Source organism: Phyllostomus hastatus, unplaced genomic scaffold (genome assembly GCF_019186645.2).
Source record: "Phyllostomus hastatus isolate PE091 unplaced genomic scaffold, TTU_PhHast_1.1 phas_contig_283, whole genome shotgun sequence".
NCBI lineage: Eukaryota > Metazoa > Chordata > Mammalia > Chiroptera > Phyllostomidae > Phyllostomus > Phyllostomus hastatus.
Window position 1 is genome coordinate 9600023 of NW_025333833.1, and position 19190 is coordinate 9619212.

A 19190-nucleotide genomic window follows, 5' to 3' on the forward strand; every position below is an offset into this window, starting at 1 on the left:
GGAGAAGTTCCACCAAAAAGAAGCGTTCGGGGGAACCGCAAGCACCTGGCTGTGGTCGGGTGTGAAGGTCAGAGGGCAAGCTGGACACAGATCACAAAGAACTGGGCACACTCACTGCCTGTAACAGAAGGAGCAAGTGCAAGTTACGAGTCAGCTGGAGAACAAAACAGGCATTCACCTTCCAAAGCCTGGAAAAAAGGGCAAGAAAATCGCCCTCTTAGACTAAGTAAGCTACTAATGAGGTGAGGCAGGAATGTCGCCCAGGGAGACTTGAAGAGCTACTTGATCCAGACACTGCCCTCAACGCACCTAGAAAAACAGAAACAAGACAGACAACTAAGGGGAACACAAGTCAGCATGGCCCATTTTGAGCACCGACAAAAGAAACAGCCTGAGGAAGAAGGCACTCTCGGGTGCTTCTCAGCAGGGAGACGGCGTGGTCACGAGGCCTCCCCAGAACCTTCCCTCCCACTCTATCTGCATGGTCGCCAGTGGTCACCTGACGAGTCATTTGCCTTTCTGGTCCCTCAGTGCTCACACCGAGGGCACCCAGAGTCCCCAGGCACTTGGCTCACTACACTGGAATAGCCCCTTGGGTAAACAAAGAGGCTTTTTTGGTCCCACCTCAGCTTCAGACCAGTGTTATTACTGCTCCTTTGCCTCTCAGGGCCTGTTCACCTGTGTGTCCTCTCCCCAGTCTCTGAGCCTGAGGAGTGAACTGGATCTGAGTGGGGACGTCCACCTGACCGCCACCTTGCGCGGCACCTTGGGAGCCAGTCTCTCCGGGCACCCTGTCCCGGGAAACCCGCTGGCACTGCCGGTGCATGTCACGGCGTCGCAGGAATTTAAGTGTCTAATTTATTTGGTGAATAGGTAGAGGATCTGGGAGGTAAAGGATTACTACTTTGTCCAAAAATAATGTTAGGAAGTAATGATGTCATCTCACTGACCTCATTTGGCAATGATTTTTAATATCCTATTGAATGAGCCAAATACAAGAGCCCAAAGTCTAATGTTGATTCTTTTTTATATAATCTTTATATGCTATGAATGGATATGTAAATATATCATCTTCATTTTACATAATACTTGATATTACTAAACCATCAATATTTTAGAAGTTGGATAAAATGTCTACCTAGAAATCAAGATCCTCTCTGCATTTTAAAAAAGCATGTTTTCATTTATGAATATAAACCATGTACCCAGGCAGACTTAATTTCACTGACAGCTGCACCTCCACCTGAAAGAGTCTGTTCTTGCTCAAAGGTTTCCAGTGAAGCTGGTGTAAGGCTGCTCTGGGAGCAGCAAATTAGGTGAAGTCAACTCCTGACTTGGGGATTAAATAGTAGTCGCAGCTGTCACAGCTGTCACAGCTTTCACGTTTAGCACCTGAAAAGTCCCCGCTCTTAATTAAGATCTAATTCAAATTTTAGATGTTAATTTCACCTTGTAAAACAGTTTCAAGTCTCAATCTTACCAAAGACTGTAAGTGAGAGTCTACGCTAGGATCCCCAGGTAAAGTCTTGCCACTAGTACCTCATCTCCTTTCCAAAATACCCTGAGCCTAAGCCCTGGAGGAGGAACACTTGGGCAGCAACTGTGCTCAGGAAGCCGAGCACTCAGATCCAGGCACTTAAGAAAGGTGGGGTTTTATGGTCATTTGTTGTGTTATTCTTAAAATAATTCTTAAAATCCTAGATGACAAATAGACATTTAGAAATTGTTCTTAAGTTGCCAGATTCCATTGATTCTGAAATACAATTTCCTCTGCATTTTAACATCCCTGATAGATCTTGGAATGTGCAGCATCTTACCATTGATTAGTGGGATGTTCTCCCCAATGGTATTTAAACAATGGTGCTCCCAAACCCGTGGTGCTCAGAGTCAGTGAGGTCGTAGGGTAGGTCCAGAACAGGCAGTGCCAAGGGGGGAAGCGAACAAAGACTGAAGGAGTTCACATGCAGGGGTGGGCAAAAGGAGGGTTACAGTGGTGAGCATGCAAGAAGTTTATGTTCTTACAGTATTATTTATTACTGTATTATGTATTTGTATCACAACTGTAAACCTCCTTTGCCCACTCTTGTATACTGAATCACAATCCTCAAACTCAGAAGCTACTAGATCTGCAATTGATTTCAGTCATGGGAAATAACCAGTTAGTCGCCCCCCGCCCGCCCCCCGCCGCAACTCCTGCTGTGTGATAATGGGAACTTCTTTCACCAAGTAATAAGTATTTGCAGACTGTGATAAATAAGCAGTATACTTAGTTTTAGGACTAGAAAATTCTAAAAGCCTCAAAAAAAGTTTTATTATCTTGTTTATGTTGTTAATGCAATTAACATATTTTTCTCACTTTTTTTCAAGCAAGCAATGACCAAAAAAAAAATCAATGTATACTTCTTGTAAATAACTTATTATACTGGAAAAGTTATTTAGCCATGACTTATAAAGATACTAGTTACTGAAAATGCATTTTCAGTGCTTAAAACATGCTTAACTCTAAAAGTTGGTTGAAAATTTCTGATACTTCCAATGCTTATAAGAAAAAACACAGTTCAATTCTGACCAATTCTTGCAAAACCAGTGGCCACATGAGAAAAATCTATCGAATCCCCTGACTAACAGGCTCTGCAATGCTGAGTTATATTCTCAACCATTAAGGTAAGTCTGAAATCAATGAAAACAATTAATCCAAAGAAAACATCATCATCAGTGTATTGATAAATGAAAGACTGCAGTCTCTAATTTTACCAGGAAAGCACAGCTTTAAAAACACTAAGTGGGATGAGATTTAATTTAAAATATATCAGCTGAAGATATTTACTATTATTAATATAATAGAAACTGCCAAGTTGAATTTCATCAGTTGGAGATTACAGTGACTCCTCAGACACTTCGGGAGTGGCAGAGCATAGCAGCTACTGACCATGTGACTTCCGGCAAGTGGACTCACCTCTCTGAGTCTCAGTTTCCTCGGCTGTAAGATACGAATATTAATAATACCTACGTCTCATAAGATCATTCTGAAGATCACATGAAATAATGTGTAACAAGTGTAGTATAATTACTAGCATATAAGTGGTCCATAAATGTCACCTGACATCATTACCATAGGATTTTAGCATATATTGTAAGCTGGGGTCATTTCTCATGCATCCTTATATGGGGTCAGTCAATTCATCTAACGAATATTAATCTGACTTTCAAGGAAATAAAAATAAGCCCATGCAGTTAGAGCAGAGTGAACAAAGAGGTGGTATGGAGGGGGAAACTGGCAGAGGCCCTGTAAGACATGTTAAAAAGTTTTTAAATTTTACCCTAAGTGCTATGGGAAATCATTAAGAGCCTTTAAGCAGAAGGGTGATATGATGAGATCTGAGTTATAAATCTCGGGAAGAGATGGCACAGGAAGTGGGAAATCCAGTCCCCAAACCGTTCTGTGTGTCCTGGCCAAGAGATGACGGCTGTTTAAGAGCAGCGATGGCAATGCAAAGGGCACGATAGTGGCAGTAACAAAACGTAGCCAAATGTGGATTATTCCAGAACTTGAAGAAACAGAATCCCTGATATGTTAGGGGATGGGAGTAGGACAGTATTACACAGAGACCCACCCGGGAACGGCACAACCGAAAGTTTATCCATCTGTACGCATGTGTGTGCACGCACACACACAACTTTGTAAACAAGTCTAAGTGCCTAGCATTTCACAGGTGCTACACACAGACAAGGATACAAGAAAGAGAAAGGAAAGACAGAAGAAAGGCTAGACGGAGAAGAGAACGAAGCAGAGAAGAAGAAGCGGGGAAAGACACAAGCAAGAAGGAGAGAGGAAGAGATGACAGGCTGGCTTCAGCCGACGCATGACCCTCTTGCTCAGAAAGGGCTGCCGACCTGCAGACAGGTGGACCTGCCCACATGCATGGTGGGCATCATGGCACCGAGGACATGGGAGCCGAGGAAAGCGCGTAAGAAAAGGGTGACTGTGAGAGCCAAAAGGCTCTCGCAACAGTTACTGTTTATGTCAAGACCCACCGGTCTCAAGGGACCCATTTTCACATAATCTATAATTATCTCTTCGCTTTAATCGCCTTGTCATTCCTGAGGCTCTCCTGGGCACTGGAAGAGGAAAAGCTCATTAACTAAACCTTTTCTCCTCTCTCCAGCCACCCATGGCTTTTAATTGCTTGGTGTGTTATTATCTAGGAGTGCAACTGGGATCATTTTCATAAGAAAGGGAGGTAGAGAGGAGGAAGGCAGCCGTGAGTCCCCGAGGTATGCACCGCAGACAAACCTTTGCTTTCTCAATTATTTATGCCAGCTGAGGTTTCACGGGCTGAATAAATCCATAACTCAAGTTCATTCCGAGCAGTCACATTCTCAGGGGGGAGTTTCCCACTTGCCCATCCACACTTGTGTAGTCCTCCAAGGATAACCAGAATGAAACAAGACATATGTCATCCAATTTATCACCTATCACCAAAGTGTTAACACAATGTTGATCGTGGGCAACACAGTGAAATAGGGAAGGATTTCACTATTACCAGCCAAACACACGAAAGGAGGCAGGATAATCTTTTTGGTGCTAAGGGCAGTGGTGTTAATGAGACCATGGAATTCCAGAATGACTTAACCCACTGAAAGCATAAAAATCCAAATACTCAATTTTTAAAAAACACATACTATTGAAGTGTCAGAGCCTTACATAGATTCATTAAAAACAGAAAAATAACCCCCCCAAAACAGATTCCTATCTAACAATGAAGCTCTGAATAAATAACTACATGGAATTTCATACCATTTTATAAGTCACTGACAGTAAAACATTATTTGTTGTAGCTTTGTCTCCAAACATACTCTTTTCAGAAAAATTTCAGGGTGTAATATTTGTTTACTACTTCATTCCAGCTCATATTTTCATCAAAAATACAAAATTAAAGCATAAAATGATCACATTTCATTCTAGTTTTTAATACTTATATCCTCCCTTTTATAATCAGAACTAGAGATTGGCCAATGGAAAGACATTTCTAAAATATTTTCAAAATCCATCATTGTTTAAAAATTTTAACTCTGTAAGTCAATGGTGAAAGAATCTCTTTAAAATTCTACAGGCTTTTGTGTCTGACCACAGCAGTGACCTCTGGTATTTTCTGCCAAAACAGTTCATTTGTCTCACAGAACAACTAATCAATTCCAGAGCCCATCAATCATTTTAGCTGTATATGCTCTGGTCTTGCTTAGAGAAGGTCCAGATGGCTGCCTGTGTAAGTGGGATTAATAAAATTCTGATAGATTGCATAGCGTCAAGCTACAAAACATAACAGGGGAGAGCAAATCCGACTGCGGGTGAGATGGCTCTGCACATGCTTCATCTGTTGTACTTTTAATTCTTGCTCTAATTCCCAATTTATGTGCCGACTTCTAGATAAAACCTATGTATGCAAGTCACCCAAAGTGTTTTCTTGTTAAGTCAGCATATGCAGTAGAGAGCAAACTGACTCTCGGCAAAGCCCGGGGCTTACCAACCAGAGCTTTTTCCGCCAGTCTACAGTATGAAGGAACCACAACTCATCTCAAGACTAGAGTAACTGTCTGTGAGTTACAGGATTTCTTACTCTCTTGCTTCTACAGTTTCAAATGCAGACCCAATAGCATTGGTTCTCCTCCCGTTTTTCAATTTCTTCTGTAAAAGCGAACAACCTGTTCCACGTCCTAGTACCAGACTGACATGTGATTTTAGCCCCCAGCATAAGCCTATGTCCTGGGTCTTGACTGTGGGGACTCTCAGTAGCAATACTATGAAAGCGAACAGTGACAACAGTGACATCGTAACTTATTTTGCGCTGGATGCCTGTGTGTATGTGTTCATATAATCCACATAAGCACCACACGAGACAGGTACTGCAGTTACCCCATTTCATAGATAAGTAACCTGTCCAAGGTCACAGAGCTAAGAAGTGGTGGACCCAACATTTGAACGCCAGCAGTTTGGCTCCATAATTTTTTGTACTTCATTAGCCTCACGTCATATCCCTTCCATTCTATTACAGCACTAGCTTCAGAAGGAGAAACTGGTGTCAGGGCTCTGGAAGACTAACTCAGAGACCTGTATCTATGACTATACTGTCACTTTCTGTGACAGAGTGGGGTACAGGTCAGAACCAAAACAGGCAGGGAGCAAGCCCAGAACTGGCCCCGGTGGCCCATGGCTCAAAACATTTACGATAAACTGAATGGGCCCTTAGCTTGTCACCTGTGGTGCACACCAGTCAGGAAAGCTGCCACGACAACGGGGCCTCGGCCTTGCAAAACTGATTTATTCGATCCTGGTTTTCCTGACTTTCAAAAATGTGAAAAAATTACAGGTTTATGTATTGAAGTATCTGAAATAGAACTCATTTTTAACCGTCTTTTTAAAAACAATGGTTCTACAGACCAAAACTTGTCCTTTCACTCAAGTTTACCATTTGGTTTCTAAAACTCTAAAACCTGCTGTTACTTTCATCTTTGGTTGAACATAAAATTCTGCCAAGAAACTGCAATTAACTTCAGTTAAAGCAGAACTTTCTCTTGGAAAACTAAAACACCACCTACTATATTTCACCAAAATACAAGCAATATTTGGCTACATAAAGTCAACATATAGCCCTTTTTCAACGTTGTGACTACATCCTTATACTTAAGAAACAAAAGGGCCCTGGCTGGTGTGGCTCAGTGGACTGAGTGCCAACCTGCGAACTGAAAGCTTGCCAGTTCGATTCCCAGTCAGGACACATGCCTGAGCTGCAGGCCACGCCCCCAGTGGGGGTGTGCGAGAGGCAGCCAATAGAAGTATCTCTCACACACTGATGTTCTTCTCCCTCCCTTCCCCTCTCTAAAAATAAATAAATAAAATCTTAAAAAACAAAAAAAAAATAATAGGGACTACATCTGGTCCTTCACTGGAGTAGCCCAACATTTCAATATAGAATAATTTTTATCATGAATCTAGTCTGTTATGCTGGCATTGTGTTCGGTTATAAAACAAATTCCCTATATAAGAAAATTAGTAGTTGCTGTAATTTCTGTCCTGCTACAGCAGTAATAAGATTACTGTTTGTGACAGTTAAAAGGCTTGCCAGTGGCTCTCATCTTCATGTTTCTCACTGTTTCGTATCTTCACAATGTGTTCTGGAATACAGAGGCTTAAATCAAATCATAAAAATAGTATTTAGATGACTTAATGAAATAAGGCCAAGACTAACCAGTTTTGCCCATAGCAAAGGTTGGTATCTCACTCCATTAACTAATGTTATTAAACATACATGTAGATGTCAACAGAGAATACACTATTAAAAGGTGAAGAAGCTGAGAAGCACAGAGATTCACAATGTTTTGTCTCATAGATTCATAATAAGTGTATGTTGAGTTGAATTAAACTCTCTATAAAAATACATGATGTTGCCTTGGCTGGTGTGGCTCAGGGGATTGAGCACCGGCCTACAAACCAAAGGGTCACCGGTTTGATTCCAGTCCAGGCACGTGCCTGGGTTGTGGGCCAGGTCCCGAGTTGGGGGCGTATGAGAGGCAACCACACACTGATGTTTCTCTCCCTCTCTTTCTCCTTCCCTTCCCCTCTGTCTAAAAATAAAATAAATAAAATCTTTAAAAATATATATATATGATGTTATTTTGTTACTATTTCTTATGATCAAAGTCTAAGTTGATTTAGAACTAAGAGTCACTAATTTAGAAATTGGATGGAGGATAAGCGAGCGGGTAGGTGAACTCTTCCAATACGGTTTAAGTCTGTCTTAGGAACACTTCAATTATCCAGTTATCTACTCTCACTCAACTGGGGTACATCTGACCTGCTTCCTGCTCAGCTGAGAACAGCAGTCAGGTCACCGGAGAGTACAAAAGAAAGTGCATACAGCATGTCATTTTGAAAAATACTGGAGTCTGGGAGCTCCTAAAGAAACTGGCACACAAAATAAGGATCATTATTACTTATAGATAAGTGACTGATATTATTAGTAAGTATGGCAGGGGAGAAATATGGGGGAAAAATGGGGACAACTGTTAATTGAGAAACAATAAAAAAAGAAAATATATGTACACTAGATTTAAAAATGCAGCATAGGGAATATAGTCAATAATGCTGTAGTAAGTATATGTGGAGCCAGGTGAGTTCTAGAATTATTAGGGGGATCAGTTTCTAAATTTATAAATGTCTAACCACTACGCTGTACACCTGAAATTAATGTAAAATATTAAATGTCAACTGTCATTGAAAACTAAAATAAAAACTGCCCCCCCAAAAGAAAGTATGTATGGTGATTTTTAAAAAGCAAAGTCAAGTAACTATCTCGATTTCTTCACCTAGGAAAGTGAAACAGCCTGTGCATGTTCTTAAGCGCTGAGGGAAAGAGCTGAGGACGGGCACGTCGCCAGGACACCGCACCAGCAGCCCCTGCTGTGTGGCGGGGCCACCAGGCTGGCGCAGTGTGAGCCGCGGTCAGGGAGCGAGACAGGGCTCTGCCCTTCAGGAGGCGCCGTGGATACCTCCCAAGCCCTGGGCACTTTCACGAGGCACCTGCTAACTTCTGGGCACTTGCTCAGATGGTGAGGATATAGAGATAAAACATGATCTTTGAACTCCAAAAACTAAAAGTTTAGTGGAAGGACAGAGTTTTAAAAAAAATTATAACTTATTGTGGTATAACATGATAAATGCTGTAACAAAAGTGTGAACAAAGGACTACGGGAAAACAGAGAAGGAATGGCTAACCCCCCTTCTATCATGTAGGAAAAATGACTTGATTTGAACATTTAGTAAACTTTGATTGGTGGAGCTAGGGCTCTAAAACACCAGTTTTGGGGAAGACTCTACAGATGAAATATGCAAGTTAAGAACCCTGAAATGCTCTCTGAATGTGATAAGGGTGAAGGGGGAGAGGGATTAATCTCTGAAAATGGTTTTTAAACTGTGCAGGACTATGTGGGCTGCCCACAGTTCTCAGGGACCAGGGTGGCACAAGCACTCCAGGCCAGAGGCAGCCTCAGAGGGCATTTTTATTCCCCTCAACTCTGCAAAAGCCTTTCCCCATCTCAGCCCAAATTAAACATGTAATCTAAGGAAAAATGGTGCAGTTGCTATGCAATTAGATTCAACAGAGGACCCCTAGTATTAACTGACTGGTCATTAACTAGAAACAATGAGCATTTAAAGTTTTTGATTCACAGTGGTATCAAAGCTTCCCTCCCAGAATGCTGCCTGGGAGCTCTTCTCCCCACCTCTCTATGTGGTGGGTAATGTCAGCAAAATCTCCTGCAAGACTGAAGGGTAAAGTTTTGGTACTGCTTCCTCTTCCCTCTATGAAGGTAGACTATTTCCCTTCAACAAATTCAACTAATCCCCATTGTCCACTTGAAAATTAGAGTTCACTTATCTCATGTTAATGAGTAAGAAAAGTAAAGTTCAGGTAACTCAAAAAGGGTAAGAGCATCAGAGATTCCTATTTCATTTTTATTCATAAAGGAATAATCTTAGAAGATGTCACATGACTTTAAAACAGGACAGAAACCTCTTCCTGATTTACACAAACACAGTGGTGGAAGAAAAGGATTATCCAGAAATGTCACACATTACAAAATTTAAGTCCTTTATTAAACAATACAAAATGACCCACAATTTTTAAGTTGTGGTAAAAACCACACAAAGCGTACCCCGGTCACCATTTCTAAGTGTACCACTGAGCAGTGACGTGGTGCCAGTGTGCTCGCACTGCTGTGCACGCACTCTCCGGGACACTCCCGCCTGCAGAACCGAAACTCTGGGCCCTCTAAGTAACACCTCCCATCCACCGCCCCTCCCCCAGCTCCGGACAGCCGCCCTCCTACTTTCTGTTTCCGTAAACTTGACTGCTCCTGATACTGCACGTAAGTGGAATCATACAGTTTTTATCTTTTTGCGACTGGCGCATCTTCACTCAGCATAAGGCCCTGAAGGTTCATCCATGTCCCCGCTATGTTTCAGAACTCCCGTCCTTTTTGAGGCTGACCAATATTCCACTGCATAGGCTATATTTTGTTTGGGCACCTGTCACTGGACCCCGGACGGCTTCCACCCCTCGGCTGTTAAGAACAGTGCTGCTAGGAGCGTGGCTGCACAAACGCGCCGTTCAGACTCTCCTTCCGATTCTGCGGCACGTGGAACTGGAACCAGAACTGCTGGGTCCCACGGTAATTCTCTGCTTAGTTTTTTGAGGAACCACCACAATACTTTCCTTCATGAACCATTTCACACTCCAAAGTGATTTTAATTGGTAGTTCAAGTCAATAAACTATAAAAATTAAAATAATTAAAAAACTGGTATTTTGAGGAAAAGTAACACCAGCAAAAATCCACGGCTTCAGATTGTCTGGGACACCAAACTTTGCCCTATCAACTGCTTAAATGCTAGGCAGGGTTACCATCTGGTACTGTCAGACACTGTTGGTTTTAAAGATTATACACCTTAAAAATTCTTTCCTGTCATTTCTTATCCTATTAGAGATACCACCAAATCAGTTTCAGGTTAAGAAAAAGTTCTTTACAAATGGAAGTTTTCAGGATTAAAAATATGAAGATACGTACACAGAAACATACATATACATGATGTATATAGAGATAGACAGATACACAGATATTCCTATTATCAATGACTGGAAGAGAAAATTACCTGATGATTTCTTCATGATACAGAGAACTAACAACTGGTCCACCAAAACCAGTACTTGCTTCTTTTCCTTTCTTCTCTGGTGTCTGTGAGGGGAGGAGTAGAAAAAAGACACATGGATTAAAGCAGTGTGTATTTAAATCAGTTACAAAATACTACTTCGCTAAGGAATACTAAAAGTCTGACTGTCCACCATTTCTCCAAGGCACTAGTCACAGGTTCAAGATGGTACCAGAAAGGCAAGGGGACTCTCAGGTCATCAAAGCAGTGGAAAAAGTACCCACTAGCGAACTAAGGTCATTCCACAAGGTCATTCCACAACTGCTTCTGGAGTTACCTAAATGCCACTCTCCTAGCTGATTATAAGAGCTTAGCTATGTTCGCTGTAGGAAATACGGCTGGTCCATGAGGAACAATGAAAACAAAATATGACATATAAATACCAGATACAAAAGGTGATCAGGAAAATCGTATCTACATTAACAAAATTAAAGCTCCCCCCAAAGAAAGAAACTAAACAATAGTAAAACTTCAAATTCAATCATAAAGAAAATATTTTTAGGTAGCCAGAAGGAAGGAGAAGGGAGAAGGGAGAGAGGAAAAGAGCGCTGAAATAAAAGGAAAAAGAACAAACTTATGGCAACACCTTCCAAAATCAAGTATTCATTCAACAGGCCCTGCCCCTCGATATTCTCAAAAAGCACAAGATGAAGATTAAATTTAGAAGTAAGATTCTTCCAAAACATGTAAAGTGGAAGCAGTGAACCTGGATGTTACTCCTGTCTGAAAAGCTTAAACTGCAACCTCTGCAAAAGCTTCCATGTCCTGCAATATCGACAGTCTCGACAGCCTTACTGAAAATCAACTGGCCTTAAAAGTGTGGGTGTATGTTTAGACTCAGTTCTACTCTACTGGTCCATCCTCATGTCAGCACCATGCCATTATAATTACAGCAGCTTTGTAGTAAGTTTTGGAATTGCAAGTGTGAATCCTCCAATTCTGTCCTTTTTCAATAGTGTTTTGACTATTTGGGGTCCTTTTGCACATCCATCTGAATCTGAGGACTGGCTCTTTCAATCCTGCAGAAATGGCATTTAGAAATAGTTTTGAGAGAAACTGCATTGAGTCTGTAGGTCACTTTGGCTTGTACTACCATCTTTTTTTCCTTCTTTTTTTAATATATTTTATTGATCATGCTATTACAGTTGTCCCATTTTCCCCCTTCACTCCCCTCCACCCTGCCCACCCCCTCCCACCCACATTCCCCCCCTTTAGTTCATGTACCTGTGTCATAAGTTCTTTAGCTTCTACATTTCCCATACTATTCTTGCCCTCCCCCTATCTATTTTCTACCTACCCTCTATGCTACTTATTCTCTGTACCTTTTCCCCCTCTCTCCTCCTCCCACTTCCCTGTTGCTAACACTCCATGTGATCTCCATTTCTATGATTTTGTTCCTGTTCTAGTTGTTTGCTTAGCTTGCTTTTGTTTTAGGTATGGTTGTTACTAACTGTGAGTTTGATGTCTTTTTTTACTGTTCATATTTTTTATCTTCTTTTTCTTAGATAAGTCCCTTTAACATTTCATATAATAAGAGCTTAGTGATAATGAACTCCTTTAACTTGGCCTTATCTGAGAAGCACTTTATCTCCCCTTCCATTCTAAATGGAACGCTTTGCTGGATAGAGCAATCTTGGATGTAGGTCCTTGCCTTTCATGACTTGGAATACTTCTTTCCAGCCCCTTCTTGCCTGCAAGGTCTCTTTTGAGAAATCAGCTGACATTCTGATGGGAACTCCTTTGTAGGTAACTGTCCCCTTTTCTCTTGCTGCTTCTAAAATTCTCTCCTTCATTTTTACCTTGGCTAATGTAATTATGATGTGCCTTAGCATGTTCCTCCTTGGGTCCAACCTCTTTGGGACTCTCTGAGCTTCCTGGACTTCCTGGAAGTCTATTTCCCTTGCCAGATTGGGGAAGTTCTCCTTTATTATTTGTTCAAATAGCTTTTCCACTTGTTATTTTTCCTCTTCCCCTTCTGGTACCCCTATAATTCGGATGTTGGAACGTTTAAAGATGTCCTGGAGGTTCCTAAGCCTCTCCTCATTTTTTTGAATTCTTGTTTCTTCATTCTTTTCTGTTTGGTTGTTCCTTTCTTCCTTCTGGTCCCTTCCATTGACTTGAAACCCAGTTTTCTTTCCATTACTATTGGTTCCCTGTGCATTCTCCTTCATTTCTCTTATCGTAGCCTGCATTTGTTCATCTAATTTATGACCAAAGTCAACCAATTCTGTGAGCATCCTGATCACCAGTGCTTTGAACTGTGCATCTGATAGGTTGACTATCGGTTGCTTAAAAAAACTGGCTCTGGGGCTTTTAATTCTGTTTGAGCCATCTTTTGTATTTAATTTTTTTTCCCTTTGGTCTGGTGGTGCCTGTTACGTATGAGGGGTGGAGCCTTAGGCGTTCACCAGTGTGGGGCACCTCAGTTGCTGGGTTGTGACGTTGTATGTGGGGGCGGGGTCCAAGAGGGAACAATGGCACCTGCTCTGCTCTCTCTAGGACTTCAGTCCTTTTTGCCACTTCCCACAAGCAAATTGGGCCCTTCTGGTGCTGGCTGCTGGGTGGGTGGGCTTGTGCACTCTCTTGGACTCTGTGGGTTTCTCCAAGGAGCCTCCCGTGAGGCTGAGAGAATCTCCCGGCCTCAGCTCCCACAGGTGTTTTCAATCGGTGCCTTCAGGCTGTGTTTCCCGGCGCTGGGTTCCTGGGTTGCGCGGTCTGTGTCGCTCCCCTCTTTCACTTTGTCTGTACGAATGTGTGGCTGCAGACAGCCAGCTGCCTCGAGCACCTCACTGGGTCTACTTGTTGCCTCCTGCGCCCAAGGTCTGCCACTGGTCCGTCAGCTGCCCCCGCGTTTCTGGGGTCCGTCAACTGCCACCTACGCCCTGCGTGCCTGCGTCTGCCAGCCACCACTTTTTCCTGCCGGGACCCCTTGACCCCTGTCCATAGGCCTCTGACTCCGCCCCTCCTTACCGGTCTGGATGAATGGTAGTCAGACTTCCGTTCTGTTCATTTCTCTCAGTTCTGGTTGTTTTTTTGTTTCTAAATTCTTGTCCTTAGTTTTGGTTGCATGAAGAGGCACAGTGTGACTACCAATGCCTCCATCTTGGCCGGAACTCCTCTGTATACCATCTTAACAGTGTAAAATCTGACAGTCTGTGACCATGAGATATCTTTCCACTTATTTAGGTCTTCCTTAATTTGTTTCAGTAATGGTTTAGTTCATAGTTTTCAGTATAAAATCTTCCACCTCATTGGTTTACATTATTTCTAGGTATTTTATTCTTTAGGATGTTATTGTAAATGAAATTCTTTTTTAGTTCCCACTTTGGGGTGCTCATTGCAGGTGTATAGAAACACAACTGATGCTTGCACATTGCTCTCGTATCCTGCAAATTTGCTAAATTCATTTATTAATGCAAGTAGTTTTTTCGACAATATTTTGGATTTTCTATATGGAAGATGATGTTATCTGTCAACAGAGCTAGTTTTATTTCTTCCTTTCCAATGTGGGTGCTATTTACTTCTTTTACTTGTCTAATTGCTCTGGCTGGAATTACAAGTACAATGTTGAATAGCAGTGGTAAAATCAGGCATTCTTGTCTTATTTCTGATCTTAAGGGAAAAGCTTTTGGTCTCTCACCATTGAATGTAATGTCAATTGTGGCCTTCTCAAAAATGACCATTATCATGTTAAGTAGATTTCATCTTCATTTTTGAGAGTTATCTGAAATGGTACAGAATTATGAGTTGATAGTTTTTTTTTTCCTTTTGACGTTACTCCTACTGATTCCAGGCTCCAGAAAAGTCGTCTGCTGTACTCTTTACCTTTGTTCCTCTGTATCATTTTGGGAGGTGGGGGGATCTGGATGCTTTTAAGATTTTCACTGGTTTTCACCAATTGATTATGATGTGTCTTGGTGCTTCTTCTGCTTGGGGTTCATTGAACTTCTTGGATCTATGTGTCAATGGCAGTGATTATCGACTAGGGAAGATTGTTGTCCCCTCTTTTCCCCCAAGGATATCGGGCAATGTCTGGGGTCATTTGTCACAGATGGGCGGTCCTACTGGCATCTGGTAAAGAGAGACTGGAGTTACTGCTAAAGATCCAACAATGCACAGTTCAGCCTCCACAACAAAGAATTATTGAGTCCCTAATGTCAATGATGAAACACTCTGATTTATAATTTTAGTCAAATATTTAAAATTTCAGTTACCATTTATTACTTTTTTATTTATTGTTTTCTCTCACATGCTTTTTCTCTTCTTTCTGGAACTCCAATAGACTACACTGCTTGATATTTTCCCACAGCTCAATGGGGCTCTGTTCACTTTTCAGTCAGTCTTTTTATGCTCTGTGCTTGATTTTTATTAGTTTCATGTGCTACATATTCAAGTTCACTAATCTCTTCTAATGCAATGTCTAACGTGCTGTTAATCCTACCCAGTGTATTTTTCCACATCGAATATTATTTTCTTCCTTTACAGAAGTTCCATTTGGGTCTTTTTGGGTTTTCCATTTCTCCATTATGGTCACGCTTTCCTCTACTTTTGTGAATATATAGAATATATTTATTCTATTCATCTCTATTATTTCTGCTTCCACTGACAGCTTTTTTTGTCTTGGTTATGGGTCATATTTTCCTGCTGTCCTTGGACGCTTAGAAGACTCTTACTGTGAGCCAGACATTGTAAATTTTACACTCCGGTTTGCTGATTTTGTTGGGTTCCTCTACATTACATTAGACTTTGCTTTGGCATGAATTCTGTTACTCGGAATCAATCTGATCCTTTCAGGACTCACTATAAGACTCTGTTAAGGCAGAGGCAGAGCAGCCTTTAATGTACAGCTTGATTTAGCCTCTCTACTGAGGTGACACCCTTTCAAGGCTGCTACCAAACACCCCATGTATTATATTTTCTTTCCACTCGGATGAGGAGGAGACAAAACACTCTCAGTCCTGCATCAGCTCCAAGAATCGTCTGGCCTGCTGCTCTCTCGTGTTTCTCTTCCTGGCCTGTCAGTCTCCTCTCTCACACACACACACACACGCAGATCAGTGCTCAGTCCCAGGGACTGAGACCACTCTCCCTCTGCAGGAACATCCTCCCTGGCATCTGGCCCAGCATTTTCTAGCTCAGGTCGGTGACACCACCAGGCTCTGTTGCCCCCACCTCCTTTCACAGCAGCCTGATGCCAGGCAGGGAGCTGAGGCAATCATGGTGCTCCTTTGCTTCCTTTGTCTCCTAGTTTTCTACTACTTTTAGTGCCATTTCTGAACATTATTACTTCATCTGTTGTGTCAAGTTTTCTTCTTGTTTTGGGCAAAAGGGTAAATCTCATCTCTATTACTCCATGCCCAGAAGCAAAAGTCCCACAAACATTAATTTAAAAGCCAGCATAACATGCAGCAATGCACCATAATTTATTTAACCATTATCTGACAGTTGTCTATTTAGGTTATTTTCACTTTTCCTCTTACAAAGATATGATGAATATCTGTGTACATAAAGCATAATACAGTTGTAATTAAAATCTTTAGGGAAAAATATGACTCCCTAATTTGATTACAGTGTATTCTAAATATATTTCTTCTTCCTGAGATTAATTCCTCTTTCTGAAGCAAAAGCACAAAGCATGTTAGGATGCTGCTGACATTTTTTTTCCTGGGGATGGAGGAGAAGAGATTATATCTTAAGCAGAAATTATATTTCAAAAAATATCTGCCATTATCAGATTGAATTCAGAATAAAGTTGCCAAAGATGCATTAGTTTTCGTCTCCATCCACTTCATCTATAAGAAGGGGTAAACTTTGGCTACTGTAGCCTCTGGATTTCCACTCCAATGAAATGTTTCTCATAAAGGCTTAAGAAGTTTATTTCATTTCTCTCTACTCAAAATCCATTAAGTTATTTTTATGTTGTGTCAGCAGTTACAGAAAGAGACTCCAGTTTGGCAGCCAGTAGGATAAAATTTGCCAATCCTGACATTGCCTCAGACTGTATTATTTGAGACGACGAGATGCCCGTTTACTCAGAGGGGGAAGGATGTGTCTTTGGCTGGGTCTTTACCACTTGGATTCAGATTCCACATCAGTTGCAGGGTCAAGATTTAAAACCTTGGGGAACTTTCTTTTCCAGCTGAAAAATAAGTATTCCAAATGTTATCAAGCTAATATATGCAAAGCAGGGTTTCTTGCTTCCATGTGCTACCTTTTTGGCTTCTGTTTTATTATTATTTATTTATTTTTGCTTAATTTGTTTATAGGTCTAGCTGTACAATGTTGAGTAATCTCTCTGCTTCAAATTCCTCATTTGTAAAAATAGGAATAGTAGCTATCTCATATGAGAGCTTGAAGTATTTTAAATATATATATACATAAAGTAGAACAGTGCTCAGCACAAAGTAGATACTATATAAATGTTAGCTAAAGTAACAATGATTATATTAGCCTACCCTGATTTATAGTACCCTTGTATACGGCCTCAACCACAATCCTTCCTGTTGCTCATCTTTACATGATATTAATATTCTTGAATTTTTAAGACAGAAATGTGGATCAGGGTAGATTTTAGGGTCTATACCTCTCTTTTCTGTTGCTTTCATGACGTATTTAAAAATCTGGCCTCTGGGATACTTTCAAATTGCTTGGCTCCGGTCCTCACTCCTACTTTTACCTGGTTCTTCTTTTTCCTTTTGCCTTTATTATCCTTTCAGTGCTTGGTTTTGATTAAATCCCCAAGTCACTGTGTGAGGCTTTGGCTGGTTAATCTTGGGAGCTCTATAGCTCAAGCAGATCTGGAGAACCTTACCAGGAACCCCTTGTACCCAGACGTGAACTGAAGTGTGCACAACCCCTCTAAACCTCACCACTGGCAGCTGTAGGATTCTGCCATTCTCAGGGTGGTCAGATTTTCTCATGTCCTGTCCTCTGGAAACACAGAAGCTACACAAATCTTGCAGCTGCTGATGGTTTGTCCCTGTTTTCTTTGGTCAACTAGTTTTGTTACAGATACTGCCTAAGAGCTTTGGGTTACACTCTCCTGGTTATTCTGTAAAGGAAGCATTTGGGAATGATAAAAAACTATGCTACAACCACTGCCATCTTCCCAGACTTCCAATAACCATGAATGATTTCTGATGAAATGCACGAATGGGAATACCCAAATGAATGGATTAACATTTCTAAACTAGGTGTATTTCCATTCTGTACCCTTTTCTATTACATTTGCCTCTATTCAACCAACTATCTCAATAGAATGAATGATTTCATTAAAGAGGTTTAGAGAATGATAGAGCAAGACAGTTTAGTTTATGTCTCCTGGTGGCTTATCAAAGTCTGTGAAACACTATCTCAACATTTTAACAGCCTTCCATATTGTGCAGCCCAACTTCCCAAAAGAGAACTTCCGAAACCTCATTTCTCTGACTCCCTCGCAGCAGGATACGTGGGCCCATGACCTCCATTCCACTGATCAGACGTACAAATAAGCTGCTTGCGTAGGGAATGGAGGAGCCTATCACCGACCTAGGGCAAATCACATTTCTTGGCTAAAGGCTCAAAATTTGGTAGAAACAGTCCCACCGACAAAAGGAGTGTGTTTGATACACAGCTGACCACTGAACACCGTTTGAGCTGCGCAGGTCTACCTAAGGTGGATTTATTTCCTCGTATGCTTTTCTTAACATTTTCTTTTCTCTAGAGCTTACTTTATTGCGAGAATACAGTACTGATACATAGAACTACAAAATACAAGGAGGGACGCCCCCCCCCAATCCCAGAATTTATTTATAAAAAACTGTGTATTTACTCTTACATTTTTAATCTTTAGTCACCTTCAAAGTACTCTCCACTTGATGCAATACACCTATAGAGATGTTTTTTTCCACTGCTCAAAATACTTTTTGAACCTATCAATTTTTATGCCTTTTAGTGCTTCTGCTGTTTTTTGTTTCACCTCTTCCACATAGGCAAAACATTTCCCTTTGAGGACCTTTTTCCATCCAGGGAAACAAAAAAAAAAATTGCTCAGGCACAACTGGGTGAATAGGGACAGTGAGATATGGGGGTCATGCTGTTTTCTGGTCAAAAACTGCTGACCACTGAAGTGCGGTATGGGCAGGTGTGCTTGTAAATCACCATCATGAGACAGGTAAATGTGTTCAAAAGTCTTTCCCCAAAAATTCGCTGAAGCAAAACACAGCCTCTCACAACAACACCAGCTAGTACACTGATACAGGTGGGTTCCTAGGACACTCACCTAGCAGATGAAGCCTGTACTACAAGGGGCACACCACCCCCAGAAGATAATTCTGGGGTTTTGGGGGGTCACCCCTTGCATGTGTTAATCAGCTGTTTATGTTATCAGTAAGGCTTCTAGACGACAGCGGGCTATGGAAAGTTAAGATTTTGGGGAGTCATAAGTTA

The 19190-nt window shown here is 41.4% G+C and overlaps 1 protein-coding gene across 1 annotated transcript in view; it reads right to left on the reverse strand.

The window, feature by feature from the left end:
• Positions 1-19190, reverse strand: part of ACBD6 (acyl-CoA binding domain containing 6) — a 130376-nt gene that overhangs the window by 77269 nt on the left and 33917 nt on the right. Inside the window, exon 4 of the mRNA XM_045838780.1 lies at positions 10707-10789. Within this exon, the coding sequence (XP_045694736.1) occupies positions 10707-10789 (83 nt within the window). The remainder of the gene's footprint in view (positions 1-10706; positions 10790-19190) is intronic.